This window comes from Bombus flavifrons, chromosome 12 (genome assembly GCF_040668555.2).
Source record: "Bombus flavifrons isolate JBK064 chromosome 12, iyBomFlav1_principal, whole genome shotgun sequence".
Taxonomy (NCBI): Eukaryota; Metazoa; Arthropoda; class Insecta; order Hymenoptera; family Apidae; genus Bombus; species Bombus flavifrons.
Window position 1 is genome coordinate 9,152,461 of NC_138453.1, and position 18,541 is coordinate 9,171,001.

The 18,541-nt window shown below is 39.0% G+C and overlaps 2 protein-coding genes across 6 annotated transcripts; both read right to left on the minus strand.

Moving 5' to 3' along the window:
- Positions 1-122: 122 nt before the first annotated feature.
- LOC138185412 (probable inactive tRNA-specific adenosine deaminase-like protein 3) lies at positions 123-7,430 on the minus strand. 3 transcript variants are annotated; one of them, XR_011174611.1, is made up of 2 exons: positions 7,210-7,429; positions 123-2,046 (listed from the first exon to the last, which is right to left on the minus strand). XR_011174611.1 is itself a non-coding variant. In XM_069124321.1 (2 exons), the coding sequence occupies exon 2, from the start codon at positions 5,045-5,047 to the stop codon at positions 3,776-3,778; it is 1,272 nt and encodes a 423-aa protein (XP_068980422.1). In that variant the 5' UTR covers positions 5,048-5,052; positions 7,210-7,430; the 3' UTR covers positions 3,649-3,775. The 3 variants fall into 3 exon arrangements, 2 of the variants coding, with proteins under 2 accessions (XP_068980422.1, XP_068980421.1); XM_069124321.1 differs by lacking the exon at positions 123-2,046 and adding an exon at positions 3,649-5,052 and having other exon boundaries at positions 7,210-7,430; XM_069124320.1 differs by lacking the exon at positions 123-2,046 and adding an exon at positions 3,649-5,479 and having other exon boundaries at positions 7,210-7,430.
- An 854-nt stretch (positions 7,431-8,284) lies between these two features.
- On the minus strand, positions 8,285-16,901 carry LOC138185406 (receptor-type tyrosine-protein phosphatase mu). 3 transcript variants are annotated; one of them, XM_069124299.1, is made up of 27 exons: positions 16,688-16,901; positions 16,258-16,611; positions 15,907-16,176; positions 15,691-15,834; positions 15,514-15,632; positions 15,254-15,437; positions 15,109-15,170; positions 14,643-14,847; positions 14,450-14,568; positions 14,193-14,385; positions 13,818-14,117; positions 13,490-13,731; positions 12,812-13,423; positions 12,427-12,698; positions 12,057-12,354; positions 11,607-11,694; positions 11,441-11,517; positions 11,226-11,357; positions 10,799-10,939; positions 10,516-10,713; positions 10,249-10,445; positions 9,711-9,817; positions 9,416-9,630; positions 9,219-9,344; positions 8,811-8,965; positions 8,589-8,724; positions 8,285-8,502 (listed from the first exon to the last, which is right to left on the minus strand). In XM_069124299.1, exons 1-27 carry the CDS (start codon positions 16,782-16,784, stop codon positions 8,428-8,430), a joined length of 5,118 nt encoding a protein of 1,705 aa, XP_068980400.1. In that variant the 5' UTR covers positions 16,785-16,901; the 3' UTR covers positions 8,285-8,427. The 3 variants fall into 3 exon arrangements, with proteins under 3 accessions (XP_068980400.1, XP_068980399.1, XP_068980401.1); XM_069124298.1 differs by having other exon boundaries at positions 12,057-12,357; XM_069124300.1 differs by lacking the exons at positions 15,691-15,834; positions 15,907-16,176; positions 16,258-16,611; positions 16,688-16,901 and having other exon boundaries at positions 12,057-12,357; positions 15,254-15,433; positions 15,514-15,640.
- Between the last annotated feature and the right edge of the window lie 1,640 nt (positions 16,902-18,541).

Sequence of the window (18,541 nt, forward strand, 5' to 3'; positions counted from 1 at the left end):
TGCCAGTTGTCTCGCGTTGCCGGTGCGTTTCCAAGAGTGCGCAACCCCGCGACTTGAGGGACAGAAACCGCGAAAAGACGACGAACGCGTCCTCGAATACCATCGCCACACCTTGGCTGCAACGCATCTTGTTATTATTTTCCTTGAGAATTTTAAAGTCTCGCGAAAAGACAGTCTGCTAGCTACTCTCTTTCTCTTCCTCTCGTCCAACGTATCCTCGGTTCTTCGATATGGAAAAGTTCTACGAATTGCAAGCTGTACGTTCGGCCGACACTTTCTATAGTTCGATAAAATAGAACGTAAATCAGGAGTTGCTTTTCTGGCAGTAATTTCGTTTTGTTTTATCTTCAATGAGAATTCGTTTCGTTTTGATACGTTAAAAACGATCGTCGCTCTTAGCGAGTGTCACTGGACACGTAAAATATATTTCGATTTGCTTTCTAACGACTATGGCTCACACCACTTGATAGTGTCTCGATAATCGAAGGCCTTCGCCTATCACGTCGTCACCACATTTTCAGGATCCTTCGTTCCATGATGCCGACGGAAAGATAAACTTGATCCGGAAGAAAAAGACGAGGCTTCGTGGCGTAAGACCAAATCGAATGTGTTTCGTTTCTCGATGTTTCTCAAAGTCCTTTCCACTCGGCCAAGGACGATTCTTTCCAACAATTCACCCCGCAACGTCTTCTTCGTTGTATACTAAGAACACGAATCTTCCGTACCGATTAACTCCTCTTTCTTTCTTCCGAATGTTTCGCTTCGCTATCTCTTGATGATAAATGCTAACGATCAAGATCTTTCGAAGAGCAAGAGCCAGTAAATTTGAGCCATTCAACTGGCGAACGAGACTTCGGATATCGTTCGAGATACCTTTATCACGCGTTATCAAAATTCAAAACTATACTCGTCTGGCTAGCTCGTCCTTCTTTTCGAAAATATCGATGTCCAATTTTCACTGATAATATCGACGATAAACGAATCTTATTTTGAAATCGGTTGCGATGCAGGCCTCAATTTCCTGATACAATTGCCGCTGTCGTATTCTTCTGCTTGATTATCTTTATGAGGCTCGGTGCTACCCGTTGACCGACTTAAACCGACTGAAACAAACTGAACGCGCGAATGTCTCTCGGATCTCTACCCTTGCGAACGTCAACGGACAGCAAATTGCGCGACACTGACGACGTTAAAAGTTTTGAAGCGAATGCTCCAGCGATGTCTTCTGTCTAAGAACGATCTGGGTATCTGATCCAATCGCGACCGCCGGTATTAAAAGGCTGACCAATAGTGTCTACGCTGGAGGGTCGACCCGACCGTCAATTGGAACCACTCAGTGCTGATGAGCAAAATGTGACTTGGTTTACCTCGTAAAATCGTCCCGTATTTGGTCACGTAGTGAATTCGAATTTCGATTAATACCTGACCTATTCTGCTTTTTCTATCTGACGAGCGAATATCGTCGAAATTTTTTGTAATCGAATAATCCCGGGCCAAGCTTTCTCCACGGTGACTCTCGAGTTACGCTGCTATTTCAGATGACGATGACGACGTTTACATCGATTTGACGAGCAGTTGCGTCGTAAAAGATGACTGTTTGCCACGTGGATTAATTATTTCACGAGATGTTATCTCTGTCTTTAGACGAAGTGTGTTTTCGTTTCGAAACTTCCAACGAGATCGTAGGAACGCAAATCGTGTCCCTCTTTTTTTTTTTTCTTAAATCAATCACAGGTTGATTGAGTGACGAGAGGATGTCGATGCGCTTCCGGGTAACGTTATCAAAGCCACGTGCCAGCCGGTGCAACGAAGAACGTGGAACAACTGTTAATCGTTATTAGAGCTTCTTGTAGCTACGCGAAAATGTGTTTGCATAGAGATTCTGGAGAATTAGACGAAGATGATTTATCAGAGTGTTTCCTTTACGTCGAACGAGCTTCCAGACTGATCTGTGGCAGCAATCCTTAAACTTTCAGGTTGTTCAGAGTGCCGCTAAGCTTCGTCCCAGAAAATCGACGAGATAAACTAATATCGTAGAAGTAGAACCTGAAACAACAAAATCAATATACGTCCACGGAACAGGTGTTGGCCGAGTCGTCTAGGGAACTTTCCATAAACGTCAACTTTGTACGCGATCGAATACGTTGAACACACAAGATCGGTATTTTCCAATCATTACAAAAAAAAAAAAAGAAAAAAAAGAAAAAAAGAAAAAGAAAGGAAAGTCACTTTTATCGAAAGATATACTAACAGTGTCTCGTTTATCGCTATTTAGCTTAATTCTGATTTACACGACGAAATCTTGCACACCGATAGCTTTTCGTGGAAAGCACAGCAGCCAAGTTACGTTGAAGCGCCACTCATCCTGCTCGTCGACTGACAAACGAATCGTCATGTTTCCTAATTTTCTGTACCATCATTTTCTCCTAAGCGTCTTCCACGTTGTTCTCCGCATCTTTGCACGTACATCCGTTCAGCAAAGCTGGCCAGCTCAACGGGGTTAGACGTCTGAAGTTTCGCTGATTGAAGTTAATCCGCGAGGTCATTGTTATACGCGCTACTCGGTTCCACACAAATTAAACGGTGCGTGTCTTGTGCAGGAAAGCTCCGCAGAACTACGAGTATCGTCGTATCAACGACACTAGCACGTCAAGCCCGAGTGATCCGCACGACTGCGGCAAGGAACTCTCTGAGGAACTTATGACGACGTTTCGACCGATCCTACGAGATCAACGACCACCGACGGTGAATTACTTCGCGACCTTGTCTCTTGCTACCGTGAAGTGTATTTCGCTCCTTCAACGAACAAGATTGTTCGTTCGTCAGGCAAACTATTCGCTCTATATGAAATAATAGACTTGCGTCGACGACGGAATTATTTTCAACGTCTTTCTAGGATCACTTATGCAAGCGATCAAGGGAATGCGCATACCATGGTAATTTATCTTAATAATTTCGATTTGAAGTTTAAAATAGTTCCCTGAAGCTGTGGATAATTTATTTTTTTTTTTTTTCAAACATGACGTAATGCGCTAAACAGAATCGTCTTAATCAATGAACATGCATCGTGTTTTTTCGAGGTAAATATTCTTGTCTCTAAGTAATTGTCACTTATGAATAACTAAATTTATCGATCGTACATCTGTAAAAGTTGAACATAAGAGATGTTAAAAAATCATTAACGTTGTTTCTATATTCTTCGGCTGGAAATCATCTCGATATTTAATCAGGTTTAATTTGAGCGACGCGGATGTATTGGAAAAAAAAAGAACGACTTTTACGATTGTTCGGTTAGGAACATGTGATTGTATAACAGACGTAAGTATTAACTCGTCGAATAGACGAAGGAGTCTAGTATCAACCACGAGTAGAGACCTCTGTTCTTGCAAATTATACTAAGACACCAAGGTCATACATATATCTGCCTCATAATGGACGAACGCACGTCCGAACCACGTGTAAGATCTTCTGCGTCGTCTGCTTTTGATTGAAATTATAAACCGGTTGGTACATTGATATCACTGCATCACGACTCTACTAACTTACTTCGAAGCAGTGCCAAGGATAGAGATCTTTCGTCAACGTCATTGCCAAAGGTTACAAAAATCATGATCGTACATGGTGGATCGTATCCAAACACGTACAGGATTTTCTTCAATGTTTTTAATTCTTCAAACGTACAAAATGTCTGTAACAGAGCGACAATGTTAAATGGTTCCACGAATCATAGCTTGCTAGAAAATAGCCATTAATCATTACGAATACGCCGTGTGAGTCAATTCATATTTCTGTGCTCGATTTCTTGCAACGCTTGTCGACATTCTTGTTCCAGAACGCCACTCCAAACTTGATATCGATGATTCAACCCTGGTACAGCATGTAAGACCGTCTTGGACCCTAACACGCCTGTATTTCTATTCGGGACACCGTAGAATATTCTTAAAACCCTAGAGTGCAAGAGTGCCATAGCGCAAAGAGGACACGGCTCCCTTAACAAGAAGGTCCAGTATCCTGTACATAAATAAGGACCACATTTTTTCGTGTCTGCTGCTTCAGTCTGTTCAACTGTCCTAGAATCCATCGTTTTCGTTGAACCGTTATTCCTGCGTCCTCGTCGAATTTCAGTAGATTGCAAACATTCTTCCTTTGGAAGGCTAATTTTCGATAGCGTTTCTGGATAGCAAAGTGGAGCTTCTTCGACATATTTCCTCTTGATTCTCATTTCCTTGGTCATTTTATTTTCTGCGTCTCTGTTGGCGGAAGATTCAGAAGTTTCCGAATCATCGGTACCCTTCTGTTCCAATCTTTCCCCGAATTTCCAAGCTCCTCCACCTTGAAGTCTGGCAACGAGGTCTACGGCCAACATAGCTGCGTGCCACATTGGATGCCGATCGATTTTCGAGGCTGCGACCGCAAGGATTCTTCCATCCACTGGGTCAACGATCACCGCGCTGCCGTTACAATTCGAGTCGCCGACAGCTTCTAATCTGGCTGCCTCTACCACAACGTTCATGTACCTCTCTATAAGAACCAATTGATGTTCCGTGAAAACCGATCCATCGACCAGTCGTTCGATGTTAGGATCTGGATGAAAGTTCAAAGGCCAAATGCTCGAGGCCCGCGCAGCTTGTGCTTTCGTTTTGGCTGCTCTCGCTGGCACTTTCGCTGTATGAAAGTCATCTTCCAATAAGGATAAGTTAAATCCTCTTTCCGTTAATATCATTTTCAGTTTGTCTTGAGTCAAAGTAAATTCTTCCTTGGATTCCTTGCAGTCTTCCGTTTCCGCTAATAATTTTCTAGAGTCTACCGGCGCCAACAGCAACTTGTTTGAGGAGCAACGTTTCAGATGATGGAAACCTGGCAGAACGGAAGAGATACTCTTAATCGCGATCGAGATGTCCTCTTTCCTTTTAAGTAAACCCACGTAGACAAGCTCAAGAGGTAGATCAGCAATGAAGTCGTGGTTTAAAATCGGTCTCGCTATCCAACTTCTTGTCGTCGTTTCCATTTCGCTGCCCTTGGCGCATTTGGGCGAAGAGATCGCCATTTCTCCTGAAAAGATGGTGCTTTCACTTTTCGTCGATTCATCTTCATCGATGTTTTTTTCGAATTCTATATCTTCGGTGTTCTTTTTTTTTCGAAAAATCGTCTGTTTCGTGTGTTTCAAGTTTTATTCGATTACTTATTCTTTTATTCTATGATTAGACGTAGCAACGCGTCCGCATAATAACGCCTGGTAAAAGAAGCGGAAGAAGGTCTACAACGTCTCGTGGGAGAATGATAGTTTGTGGCGGTGCACTTGGTACGGCTCACAGGAGGAGAAGCGATTTTAAATTGCTGTCAAGTTGGGCCACGGTCGGATCGATTGTCGGAGTTAGACGCAATTGTACGACGTCGATCCGCGAACAGAAGGAATAAGGTCTTTGTTGCCACGCCATCCCGATCCTGCGACGATCGCTTGCCAGTTTAAACGTGAAACCTGCGGATGGAACGGTAACGAGAGACCGTCGTGAAATCGTACGATAGTTGCCTGATTTTCGTGGACATGTCCAATGACTGCTGGCACGAATCGTCAGTTTGGGCCATCGAACGACCAACAAATTATTTGGAATATCCATGAATTTGCCACGAGGGTTGGACAATGATATAAAACTATGAGAGAGACTGACAAAAACGAGAAGGACAAGTCGGGAAAATGTTTGAAGAGTACAGGCGAAGAACACGATAAGTCATATTTCCATCCTTTATAAGAAAGCAGCTCTGAAATCCAATCTCGTGCTATCAAAATTATTTTCCTATTCGGCTTCGAGACTGCAGATATGTTTTCCTATCCTGTTCGTAATTTTAAATATGTAGCAGTGATAAAATACCAAAGATATTAAAATTCTTAACACCTTTAATTTTTAATAAAAAGTTTATAATTGGTTTATAATTAATAAATTAGTCCACCAGTTATTTTGAAAAAGTTTCCACCTTTGGACCTGGCAGCAGATTCTTTACAATAATAGGATGAAATTAAAATAAAAAAATGAACAAGAAAGTACTTATCAAGTTTTTTCCTGTGATCTTCATTTGTTAACGCCTTGGATTGTATCGTTTTATCAGGCGGACAAGATATCGTGTAAAATAGGTCTCGAGACGAGACGGTGCTCGATGAAAGACCCATTGGAAATGCAATGTCTTTTGTCCGAACAAAGTTTAAATCACATCGATGGGAAATCTTAATTGATACGACATAAATATATGTTTATGGTCGGTAAACGAGTTACATCAGTATCGAAAACGTGATTCGATAATGCTACTTGGGAAGTCACATCTTAAAGCGTATTAACCGACCAGCGGGAGGAAAATATGCCATGGTCGGATGTTCTGTGAATGGATAAATGAGTGGACAGGATAGATTAAATTATAAAACGTTCATAGCGTAATAGCGTGTCGCGAATACGAGGTTATTGTTAAAGATGATCATTAGACGACTGATAATTTTATTATGCATCTCGGTGAAAGAACACGACGTACGACTGAGCTTTATTGAAACACGTTGAAAGAAAAATATACACATACGAATATGTAACATATAACCAGCCGTTATGTAAGAATTTCATTTAATTCGTTATCTCGATAGTCTCCTTCCACAGAAACTATTTTGAACGAATGTATAGAAAGCAAGAGAAATCAAAGAGTATTCAAAGTTTAGACGATTTAGAGATCGTGTTCGTGGTGTGCGTTGTATTCGTCGGCGACAGAAATAAGTTAAATTTCGCGCTTCGTTACGTCAACAAAGATGGTGGTGGCACATTCGTGCAAAGCGTGTTCCTTATATAACGTAAAAGGAACAACAAGCAAGCTCGAGTGACGCAGCACACGCAAACGTAAACTCGCTAGGCGAATGTACTGGACGAATGAGACGGCCACTTAATTAACGCGAACTTGTAAAGCAACTTATGGTCGATTTAAACGTCGCGATTTCGTTCGGTCGGGGAGGTCTATTTTTTAATGGGTTCTGTTCACGTGCCAATATGTCTTCCCTGGCCTTGAATCGAGACATGACACGCGTGCTCCGCATCTTTCGCGCTTGTCAAACAAAACAAATCGAGTTGATCGAGAAAGATGAGACGTATTACCAAAAGAGCGACACGATCATGATAAACAAGCACACGCGTACATTATTTACACGACCACCACTGAAAAACGATGAAAATATCTTACCTGCTGCTGTGAGAGTACACGTTCCAACGACTGCTTTCGGCCTGGTTCTTTCCGGGAACGATAAACCGGTAAACCTCTGTTAGCCACACCTTGCACACCTCTCGATGCTTTACACTCAGACAACGACACACAAATAGCACAGAACGCACGTGAAGATATCCGCGGAGATCGACGTTTACAGCAGCGCGACGTATACCTTTCGTGATTACGAGTTATCGGCGCTACTGACGCACCCTCTGTTGGCCATTCGTGTAAGCTGCCGACTGGAGGAAGGGAAGCACGACCACACCACGTTCCGTATTTTCTTTCTTTTTTTTTTCACATTTTTCCATTCTCTCTACGATATTCCGTTCCGTTTACCTGATACTATCATCAAGAAAAGCCAGACAATGAATAATTTTTCTTAATCCTGTCACAAGATCAATGAATTCAGAGTAAAATGTAAGTTGTCTCTACCATAGCCTTCTATTTACGTTATATTCTACATAGTGTCCAAATCGAAATTTGCATTATTAAACTTTAATTTGATCGAATAATTCGCCATGTATGTGGCATTTGAAATAGAAAAGAAACTATGAGATTGTTATTTTATCGTTCAGTTCGAATGTTATACCTGGCGGTGTTATAATATCGGCGGGAACGGAACGTTTCGACTAGCTGAAATTTGGCGCGAAAACGTGTATGATGGCGTCACCGTTATATTTTGCACACGATGCAAATTTAAGCAGATTAATGGCCCCTAGTGAAAGGTGACTCTCACTCCTCGAATTTTGTAAGTACATTTTCAATAATTGTCCGTCATCTTTTTCTCTGTAAACGTTTGTTGAGATCCATGTTTTAATGTATCCGTCGAACTTCTATTAATTACGATTAATTTATTGCGATTATTTAACGAGAGGAAGATGCTTCTTTGAATAAAGGATATATGTAATTTGCGGCATGGAAGAAATCATTTTATGACGAGGTCATTGATACTGATGTATATTATGATGTATCATGATAGCATTCGTAAGAACGAAAGTCGTTTGCCTTGGACACTAAAGTATGTGAAAATGTGAAAATTAAAAGACAGGACTTTTTAGTATTAAGTAATTACACAATGATGTAATTTATAGTTTGAACGATACACATGTTAGGAAAGCGGTTACGACTTGTAGAAGTTACTCGAGTTGATTTATGTAACAAATCGAATCTACTGTGTTCGATTAAATGGTAAGGCTATTCACGCTTCACATTGGTTTCCAAGTACTTTAAATATACCGTGGCTGCATCGTACAGGTATTTAATATGTTCCTAGAACAAAAATATACATCGTATACCATTGCAATCTTAACATTATCAAGAGATAGTAATCTTTAGTAATTTTTTAATAAATTTACCGAAGATTTGATAAAATCGGGGTTCAATGTTCCAATCGCGCGAATTGCCAAACAAACGTCACATTCCTTTTCTATAGTCATTCTCTCCAAAAGGAAACTTAAGGCTAGGTAAAGCCCACAGCCAGTTACGCCGTCGCTAATTTCAAATAGATTCTTTAGCGCATTTCACGATAATCGACATATGTGTATAAAGATATTTATGAAGTTTCAACATAGCCTTACTGGCAAAGAACAGCGATAGGTCCGTCTCCTTTTAACATTTTTTGCATTGCTTGCCACAATGTCACTAACGCTATGGTTTCAGGTGGGTCTTTGTTTCTGCCAGGTTGCCATTCCGTGGAGCACAAGATTGTTATCTCTTGTTCGACAGCAGGTTTCTGAATGAAATAATGTACAAGGTGATACGTTTCGCTTCAGACGAGTGCTATACCGTTATACTTAATTAAGATATCCTACCTAATATTTTTTTATTTATGATGACCATGGGCTGTTATGAAATAATGTGTAATTATTATAAATCGAACGAGAAGAAAACGAAAATAGCGTGAAGAAATTTTCTGTCGATCTTCAATTCTCTCAGATGTCCCGAGATGGTAAACAGAAGATTTTAAAAACAATAGCGTAACTCACCTCCGAATTATCGACGAGTGTTAACTTCTGCAGTATATAGTGCTCAAATTCATCGAGTTCCTTCGTTCGAATGTTTATATATGGTACTGGTTTAAATTCACCGTTTCTAACAATGGGACAGCACGTCTATAAAAGAGTTAATTTCAATATAACTTCTGACTAATCGCTTGTGCCTTTTTAGCGGTCCAATGGTATACCGTATCTTCCAAATCTGGCGATTGTAACATGACGATTAGCTCCACCTTATACTCGGCCACCATCCTCCAGAAATCGCTAAATGTCCCAGGCAATGGTAGTTGCGTAGCTATATACTGATTTTGTAATCTTACACCGTCCACATAAACAGCGGATATGTAATCGCTGTTCTCATCTGTCGGTGGATATCTTTTTAAATACACTCTGTTGACTTTCGCTGTGAAAGAATTGCCGCGTTATTGCTCAGGCGTTGAGAAAATATGGAAATGTATAAGAAGCGATGAAATTATTCCAAACCTGGAAGTAACTCTGGGAATCTTCTTTTGGCAAGATTGCGTTCCGATAGCAACGTTTGATTGATCGGTGATCGAAGTACTTTGTCGTGCCAAGCCATTTTCTCTAAACTGTTTTTACAATATCTTTTTATACACAACGTTTATTCATCTTTTTAAATCAGTGTTTGACTAGGTTTTGTATATCTTTAATAAAATCTTTAGCTATCGTTTTAAGTAGAACGAAACATGAATTGTTCAGTAATGTTATTAAAGATGCTCGAAATCAAGATGAAAAAGATTTTCATTATACAATGTTCGCTTTAAATTATCTATAATGATTATCGATAACCATATAAAACCTTGTCATTGATAATGGTTACAGATGACTAAAAACAATTTCTGTCACCAATACTAAAATACCGTTTACCAGCAATGAAAAAGGTCTGAATCATTTATAATGGTTATTTCAGATCAAAATCACTTAAACCAACTTAAATGTGAATTTTTGTACTATAACTATTTTACTTTGGATTGTAGTAGACATAGACCCTGAAAAATACCTGTCTCGTTGAGTCACCAGTTGTTCTTTAACTTTCTTAATTTTGAGTGGTAGAGATTCGTCGCATGGTAAAGATGTTGAAGAACAAAGTAGACATTCGACGAGTAATAAATGGGCAAATAAATACTGTTGCTTGTTGTTTACCATATTGGGCCGTTGAGACCTGAGAGCTTTCATTTCGGCGAACACGTCTACAGCCTGAAAATATTTTTCAAAAATATTGCTCAGCTTCCGACAGGTTCGAGAATATTCTTGAAAGATATTTTACCCCTTCTGCGATCGCACGACGAAGGCAAATGTCGCATAAAATTACAATTCCAGTTCTTCCGACCCCTGCGCTACAGTGGACCACCACTGGTCCATTTCCTGGTGGTGTTATCAAGAGTTTCTTTAGATATGTTATCATAGAATGTGTGGACAACGGTATGTCATGATCTGGCCATGTTGTGTAGTGCAACTGCTGGATCTAATTGTTAAACATCGTTCGAAAATATTTCAACGAGATATAGATTTCTAAGATATTGATCTTTTCGTTGAATATCGTTTGTTACCTTACGGGCTTCGTCTCTATACGTCACGTATAGGGTACGAAATGTAAAATGTGCGAACACATCCTGCCTGGCGTTCAAAACAGTTATATCGCCGTACGTTTTCCTTTTTCCAGTGTCAGGCCAATACTGTTCGCATTTTGTCTGTGAGAATTTATGATATGGAGCATGTTGAAATGGATATGATTTGTAATTGAAGGAAAACAGAGGAAACAAGTTATTAATATATAAATGTACAAAGCCTTTGTGATCAATAAATTCTATCATTAGGATTCGCTCTTAATTTTACTAAAAAAAAAAAAATATTAAATTCCATCTTTAGCCACTGAAAGGAATGAAAGCCAAAAAATCAACAAAAGTGGACTCGTCATATTTTCCATGTGTAGTCTTCGTGTGTCACAGACTGCCTTTCAGTTTTGGCACATCTTACCTTTCCTTCTTCGGATAAGTTCGTAACCATGCAAATTATGTAGCTTTCTTTTTGCCAGATCATTCTCCAGAAATCGATGACCGTATTCGGCTTTGGACCTTGCGTAGCTATGTAAAACTTCTCTTTGCAGCCCTTTTACAATAATTCAACGTTTATCGTTACAATTTTTTATCAAGGTAAAAATCATGTGTTTTTATCTTATCAAAACTTGCTACCTTGATGTAAGTGGCGTTAATATAATCCGAATAAGGATCGTCTGGAAGTTTTTCTAGTATCACCCGATTTGCATCGTCTGCAGAATACCAGCATTGATTAGCATTTTAGCTCAATTAAACAGTGAAATATTTAGCTTGGTTAAACATGTCGGAACAGTTTACGTACATGCTATGAGATTTCCGTATCGATTCTTCGATTTGTTCTGCGGTAACATCCCGTACTCAGACGGACTCGTTTGACCTCTTGGAAGCATCTTTCTCGCAATTTAAATATATCTTTACGATATTTGTTACATCTCTTATACAGTGATTTTTATTAATATTCAGGCACCATGATGTTCGACATAAAATTAATACAAACCCGATGTAACTTACTCGCTGTTCAAATATTTTTGGAACTTTAAATTTCGTCTTTATTTACTTTATGAATTATCATTTAAAAAACTACATGTGTTAAATAAATATTATAAAATGTATGTTTCTACCAACTAGGAGAGGTGTCGTGATTAATTCAATAAGACTGTTGTAAGCAATAGAGCAATAATACCTTGAAAATCGTGCTGTCTGAATATCAACGAGAATCATCGTAAATCATCTAAAATATCGAAAGACTTACATCGAATTGTCTATCGAGCAATCCAGAATTTATCGCCCGCTTCACGTAATCCTCCAAGTCCTCCACCTTTATCAGAGACATTTGTTCTTCTCTCTGATCAGTGTCTATGATATGCACCGTGTCGCCGTCACCGCAAGGTGTGCTTCCACGCGATATACAGTGTTTAGCATTCGAAGCGAGCGTATTAATTGAAAATTGTTTAGAGCCCAACGACATTGACTCTATATCGAGATTTCCGGTTTTTTGTACGAAGGATATTTTCTCTTGTACGATAAGCTTCTTCAAAGATCTCCTTCGTCTTCTAAGAGGAACGCGACAAATTGTAAATAACGAATCTGTCCGTAAATATCGGGAGAAAAGTTGATCATACCTTCGACAAACTCGAAAGATTTCTAAGATCCCAATGGCAAGAAATATCGCAATGATAGCAATAAGCCACGCCTCGTCGTATCGCTTCGGTACTTCACGGATATAAATCGACGTCGTTTTTGCGACTAGAATCTGATCGTTCGTCCATCCTTCTTCGGGTAATACAATAACCACTATTACGTAGGACTGGAGTGGCTTTAGTGGACAATTTGTGACGTTACCGTAAAGCTTGTTATCCCCTATCGTGAATTCTTTATTGGCAAACTCGTCGGTCTGTTGCGGCAGTGAAAGTTTGTTCGACGAAAAATACCTTTTAGTATGATTGTACGTGTGATTGGTTTTATGGAAACGAAAGAAGCATTACGATAAAGCAGTGGAATACTTACAGAAAACCTGGCGGCATACCACGCGATCTCGTTAGGTTTGATATCCGCTTTCCGACGTATATATGGACTCAATTCTACGTAACTTTGACAAGCCTGTGAACCTTTTACAACAACGTTTGTTATACTGTGGCGTGTGTCGTTCAGAACGGCAGGAATGTGCAACAAGATCGTCGAGTCTGCGTTAGACACTTCCATCGTTAACTCTCTCTCGAATCGCATGGCTAAAGACGTATTCACGTCTATCACTTTTCTCTCACCATACGTCTCTGTATTCGTAACAGCTCGAATAGAAATTTTGTAAGTAGACGAGGGCAATAGATGCAGTTTCTTATTGTACTGTAATTGATATTCTACGATATGATATTCATAAAGAGTGCTTTTTTGCGATCGTTCAATTAGCATTCTCAGATCGGACGATGTCATTTCCGCGCTTATCACGAATTTCTGGATACGCCCATTTGTTTTCCAAGGGTGGGACCAGGTCAGGTTCACCGCTCCTTTCTCGAGAGCTTCGACGATAATTTCCGGCGCTTCTGGCTTAATCTCGTTCCACATAATCGATACGGACGATAACGGGCTAGGAGTTGTCACATTTACATTCACAGCGGAAACCTAAAACATATTAGTTGTTATCGCGTCGAGATTAATCATAGAGCAACAGGTGGCATCTCTGCATACCGTAATGAAATCAACTGGTTGATGGGACTGATCGATGATTGCGCAGATGTATTTATCCCACAGTTTACAATACTCCGATGGCAGTATCTTCAACTTGACCTCGCAATTCCTATGACAAATGCTTACTATGTAATGTCGTATTTCTCCATTAGTCGGTGGTTCTGGCTTTAGCCATCTCAAGTGCACGTTCTTCGATTTCCAGTCGATTTCATAGATTTCTAATTGCTTTACGGACGGCGGAGCTATTTGAAATTAGGACGAAATTAGGAAGTTAGGACGAAATGTTCGTGCGAATTCGCGGCGTAAAATTTAAGTTGAACTTTCTAACCTTTCGGTGGAGTGATAAATATAAGCTTCTCATAATGCAATCCGTTGTATACTACAGTGTAATTTCTGATAGCGTAAATTCGCGCTTCGTACATTTCGCCACCATATAACGTATGTTCCAAGTTGAGGGAGTATTTCACAGTTTGCTCCGTGGTTCTGAAACTCGATACCGCTTTGCTAATACCAGTGACCAGAATCTTTGCGATGATAGGGCCGGAAATGGTAGTGCAATCTATCGGGGCATCCCATGTCAATGTATAATCTTGAAATCTTAAATTGCTGTACACTGCACTCGGAGTGTCTGAAAGTGAAAGGCTGTCGTTATCTTTGCAACAGAAAAATTTGAAATTCGTCAGAAATAGCATGTTTCTTTTACCTGACTGATTCGTAGAGAATTCGACTTGCGTTTCTAGGCCACGATAAAAAGTGTAGGCTGTTATTTTTCCAACATAACGCGCGTAAGAAGTCAGATTAGAGAACGTAATATTGGTGGACGTAGTAGAGGCAGAAACAGTGTCTTTTTTTAACGATTGAATTTTCAAATTTTCACAGCCGAAGTATGTTTGGACCTCGAAACATATTATCACGTTGCTAATTGGTCTTTAATTACCTAGAATCGCGTCTTTTAGTTACCTGTAACACAACTTCGTATTTCCTTATGATCCCATTTGCGTACAGAGGAGGATCCCATTTCAGTGCCACTTCCTTGTTTGATAACAATGTCTTTTTAACATTCCTTACTTGTGACGGTACTATTGATGTAAATAGAGATATCATAGAAACAATAGCGTGAAAGGAATGAAATCAAAGAAATTACTCTAATTACCTCCGTCAGAGGTCTGAATCACTCGTGCAAAAAGAAGCTCCGACTCATACCAGATTGTAATTTCGTAACTAGTATCAGGTGTCAGTTTTGTAAATTCGTAGGGCAATTCGGGTAGCTTTCCTTTATCAATTTGTTTCAGTCCTTTTTTTATTGTCAATAGGTAGTCGTAATGGTGTGTACTATTTGGGCAAGGATACGACGTTTCCTAAGAAACACAAGTAACACAAGACATTTTCAACCAATGGAGTATATTTGTCAGGTAGTTGATCCACGTATACTCTGGATGACATGATATTTTCATTCAACCTGATAGCTTAAGAAAAAAAAAATGTTTCCAATAAAAATTCGTTGAATCGAACAGAGAATTGACCGATGTAAAAAAATCTTGTGAAAACGTAATTTCGCTCGAAACATTTCTTTGTTCCAGAAGCAGCTAAAATATTATGCGATTAATATTGTACGTTACTTCTCGGTGGTTCTTCAATATGAAACTAGTATTCCTTATTTCTATGTCGAATGTGGGAGCCCCTGAAACATTTCATGATTTAATATCTATTGTTGAATCGATAATTGCCGAGGAGGGGGGTGTATTAAATTCAACGATAGCTCACAAATGCAACGTGTTGTGAAATTCTTCCATCCACCGGTTATAGGCGTGGAATCATCGTTAACGTACAGTGAACAAGAAATTCTGTAAGAAACGCCGGGTTCTAAGTCATCGGTGTAGCCAACCATCGTTGATGTATCGTTAACTATCTTGGTATAGCTTCCAATCGGATAAGTTTGTCCCTCTTTCTAATAGAAACAAAATACTACTTTCCTATCTTAAATTGAAACGAAAGCGTAGTATATTCGAAACCATTCTAATTACCCATATAGCAAATCCATATCTAGAAATTATCATCTTGTACATCTCTGGCACTGGCAGAGTCGCGCGTACGGTTGTTTCATTGACAAATTCGATGTTAGGTGGTGGAGGATAATCCACGGCTTGAACAAATTCATTGGTATTTATATCGTTGCCACATTGCGAATATCAATCGCTTACCTATTTTACAAAAGGGTGGTACGTGATATCGTATGGAATTATCGCAACCAGATTTACAGTGTCCCGTTATAAAACTACAATTGCCTGTAGAACAGAAACCACAGGTTTCCTTGCAATTATATCCATATTGACCGATAGGACATTCTGCAAATAAGATTCGTTAAGGAAAATTGTCGTCTCTCGTTACTTATCCTCATTACAATGCGCAGTCTTTACTAGCTTCGCAATTATTCCCCATAAATCCTGGTGGACATTTACAACTCGTTGCGTTGCAAATTTTAATTCCTTTGCAGTCCACACTGACGTTTAAATGATGTTGGCAACTTATAGAACAATAGGGCCCCACCTTGCCCTCGGGGCAATGCAAATTCTCTACGAGATCTTTCTTGTCCAGCAAGGAGTTCGGCGTGTAAGGTATCAGTTTCTGACACAGTTTGTTGGAAACGTTTGATTCGAAATTATCGATTACACTATATCGTATAGCGTCTATGAACAAGATGCGATGGTAATTTAAGTTTAATATGCATATCATTGACATTTTGTCGAAGTTACTGGTCACAGACGTACCTACTGGAGGACACATGCGAACATTTCTCACAGCCCACGATGGTCTCTGACTTTTCTGCCTAAGTTTTGGTATTAGTTTAAGTTTTACAAGTCTACCAATGTCGGAAGAAACAGTCTTGTTAATTCGAATATATTGCCACATGGGAAATTTATAGTTATCAGCTCTTGTAGTAAATCCATCGGTTGTTTCTAAACTTTCCTTGTTACTTTCGTTAGATGATTTGACTAATGCTATTTCCATTTGACATTCCTCACACAGGCCAACTATCATTTCTATACAAAGATTCGCTGTGTCCAGATGTAAAGTAGGACTCGTTAAAATTGCTTTTGAATCGGTTGTATGGAGAAAATTGTCTAAAATAAAATTACACGGTCGTAGATATTTTTTATTCATCGATTAATTCTGATTAATCAAGGTGAGCCGACTAACATAAGTGAAATCGAAAATGCAAATTGTTATCACTTTTTAAAAATAAGTGATAGGAAATAGCTGAATCTCGCTCTTTATTATCATGATGGTAATCCATAACTAATTTTGGTGGATCGGTGTTCCGATCTGTAATAGTATAAAAGTTTATAGCAATTTTTGTATCATTTGTAGTCCACTGAAGAATATATGTATTCCACTTATCCTGGAAACATATTGGACCCTATGCCGCAATAAATATAATTACGCTATAATTATTTATAAAAAGGAATCGTGATACTAAATAAATACGTATAATGAATTACTAGCACTGTGTGGTATGTTTCCTCATCACAGTTGAACGAACCCACTGTACATTCCGTTATTATAAAACTAAACATCGATTCAAGGTGTGCGAAAGACATCCTATAACATAAATCTTCCTTGTAATTTGCAGAGCGACATAGTAGTATCTTAAAGTCCGTATCACAAACACGGAGAGAAAATACAAGAGCTCCCGAACTTTGAAATTTAGTAATCGAATGGACATTGTTTGGTGTATAAGAATAACCGTACTCTCTGAAATCTAAAGGTTTAGTCAGTAATTTAAGCACGTTAAGTAGTATTGACTAATTTACGTTGAAACTATCGGATCGAACCTTCCCATTGACGATCAAACACTGGACCCATGGGTGTCTCTTTGGAATCTGTTAGATGCCAACCTTCAGTTTTCCACGTTAACATGCAACTATCATACGAAGTTAGATCACAATCTATCTCCCTTCCTTGGTACGTATTGTGAAATTGGAGCTCTGTACGTATATGCCAAATATTATAAAGTAACTGCGACTTTTATTCAAGACACTGTCGTTGAAAACTTACTAGATGTACTATCAAATATATCACTATCTATTTTCCAGGATAAACCGCTACCATCATCCTCTGATACGCACATTAGTTTCCTATTCCCTTTTTCATTCTGGTATATGAGAATTGGCTCCTGTATCGACCATGCACTAATGGTAACTGCCTGTACCATGAGGTACGATAAGGCTAACACATTCATCGTAGATCGTTATGTGTTATTCAAACTGGTGAAATAATTTTTCGTTTCTTTCTTCTTTAGTGAAACGGAATTTTAAAATCGCGCCTCATAGTATAGAAAATAAACGTTCGACACTGTCACTTTCGCATTGTTAGCGCATCTGTTACAACGAACCACTGTTGTGTTTGAACTGTTCGAAATGGAAGATTTTGAGAGGGACGAAGTAACTCATCTTCCTGTTGGTGATATTGCGATAATAACTGGACTCGTACGATAACTTCTGACTATAGCGGATGTAATGAGATAAATGTACCTACATATCGCTGCTTGGTTACTAATAATTTTAGTTTACTAATACTATGACAGAACTCACAAATTTTTCTTTGCTTTTATTGAATACGGCCGTTTATATTATGTTGTTAGTTTTATCGCGTAAAACAGCATATTTATAATTCCATCAGTTTCGCGTCAGAGTGCAATTATAGTAAATAATAAGGCCTGTATTTGGTATTTTCAGAAATATAAACTTTAAGAAGCCTCTCCTTTTGGCATTTTTTAAATTGGCCTATTATCAATGCTAAGCAGCGATATTATTATAATTGCAAGAAGAGATAGATCAGAGAAGTCAGATTCGACTACTATACTCGTCGTGAACAGACTGATTATTTTTCGTTTTATCGTTTCTTCGTCAGCGCACAGTTCAGCAAACGGCTTTGCTGATTCGACGCTAAAACAAGTGAACTCTGCCACAATTCGATCATTTCATCGATAAATGTGAAAATGGTCGGAAATTTGATGTAGAAATTGTTTTATTTAAAAATCGGTAGAAAATA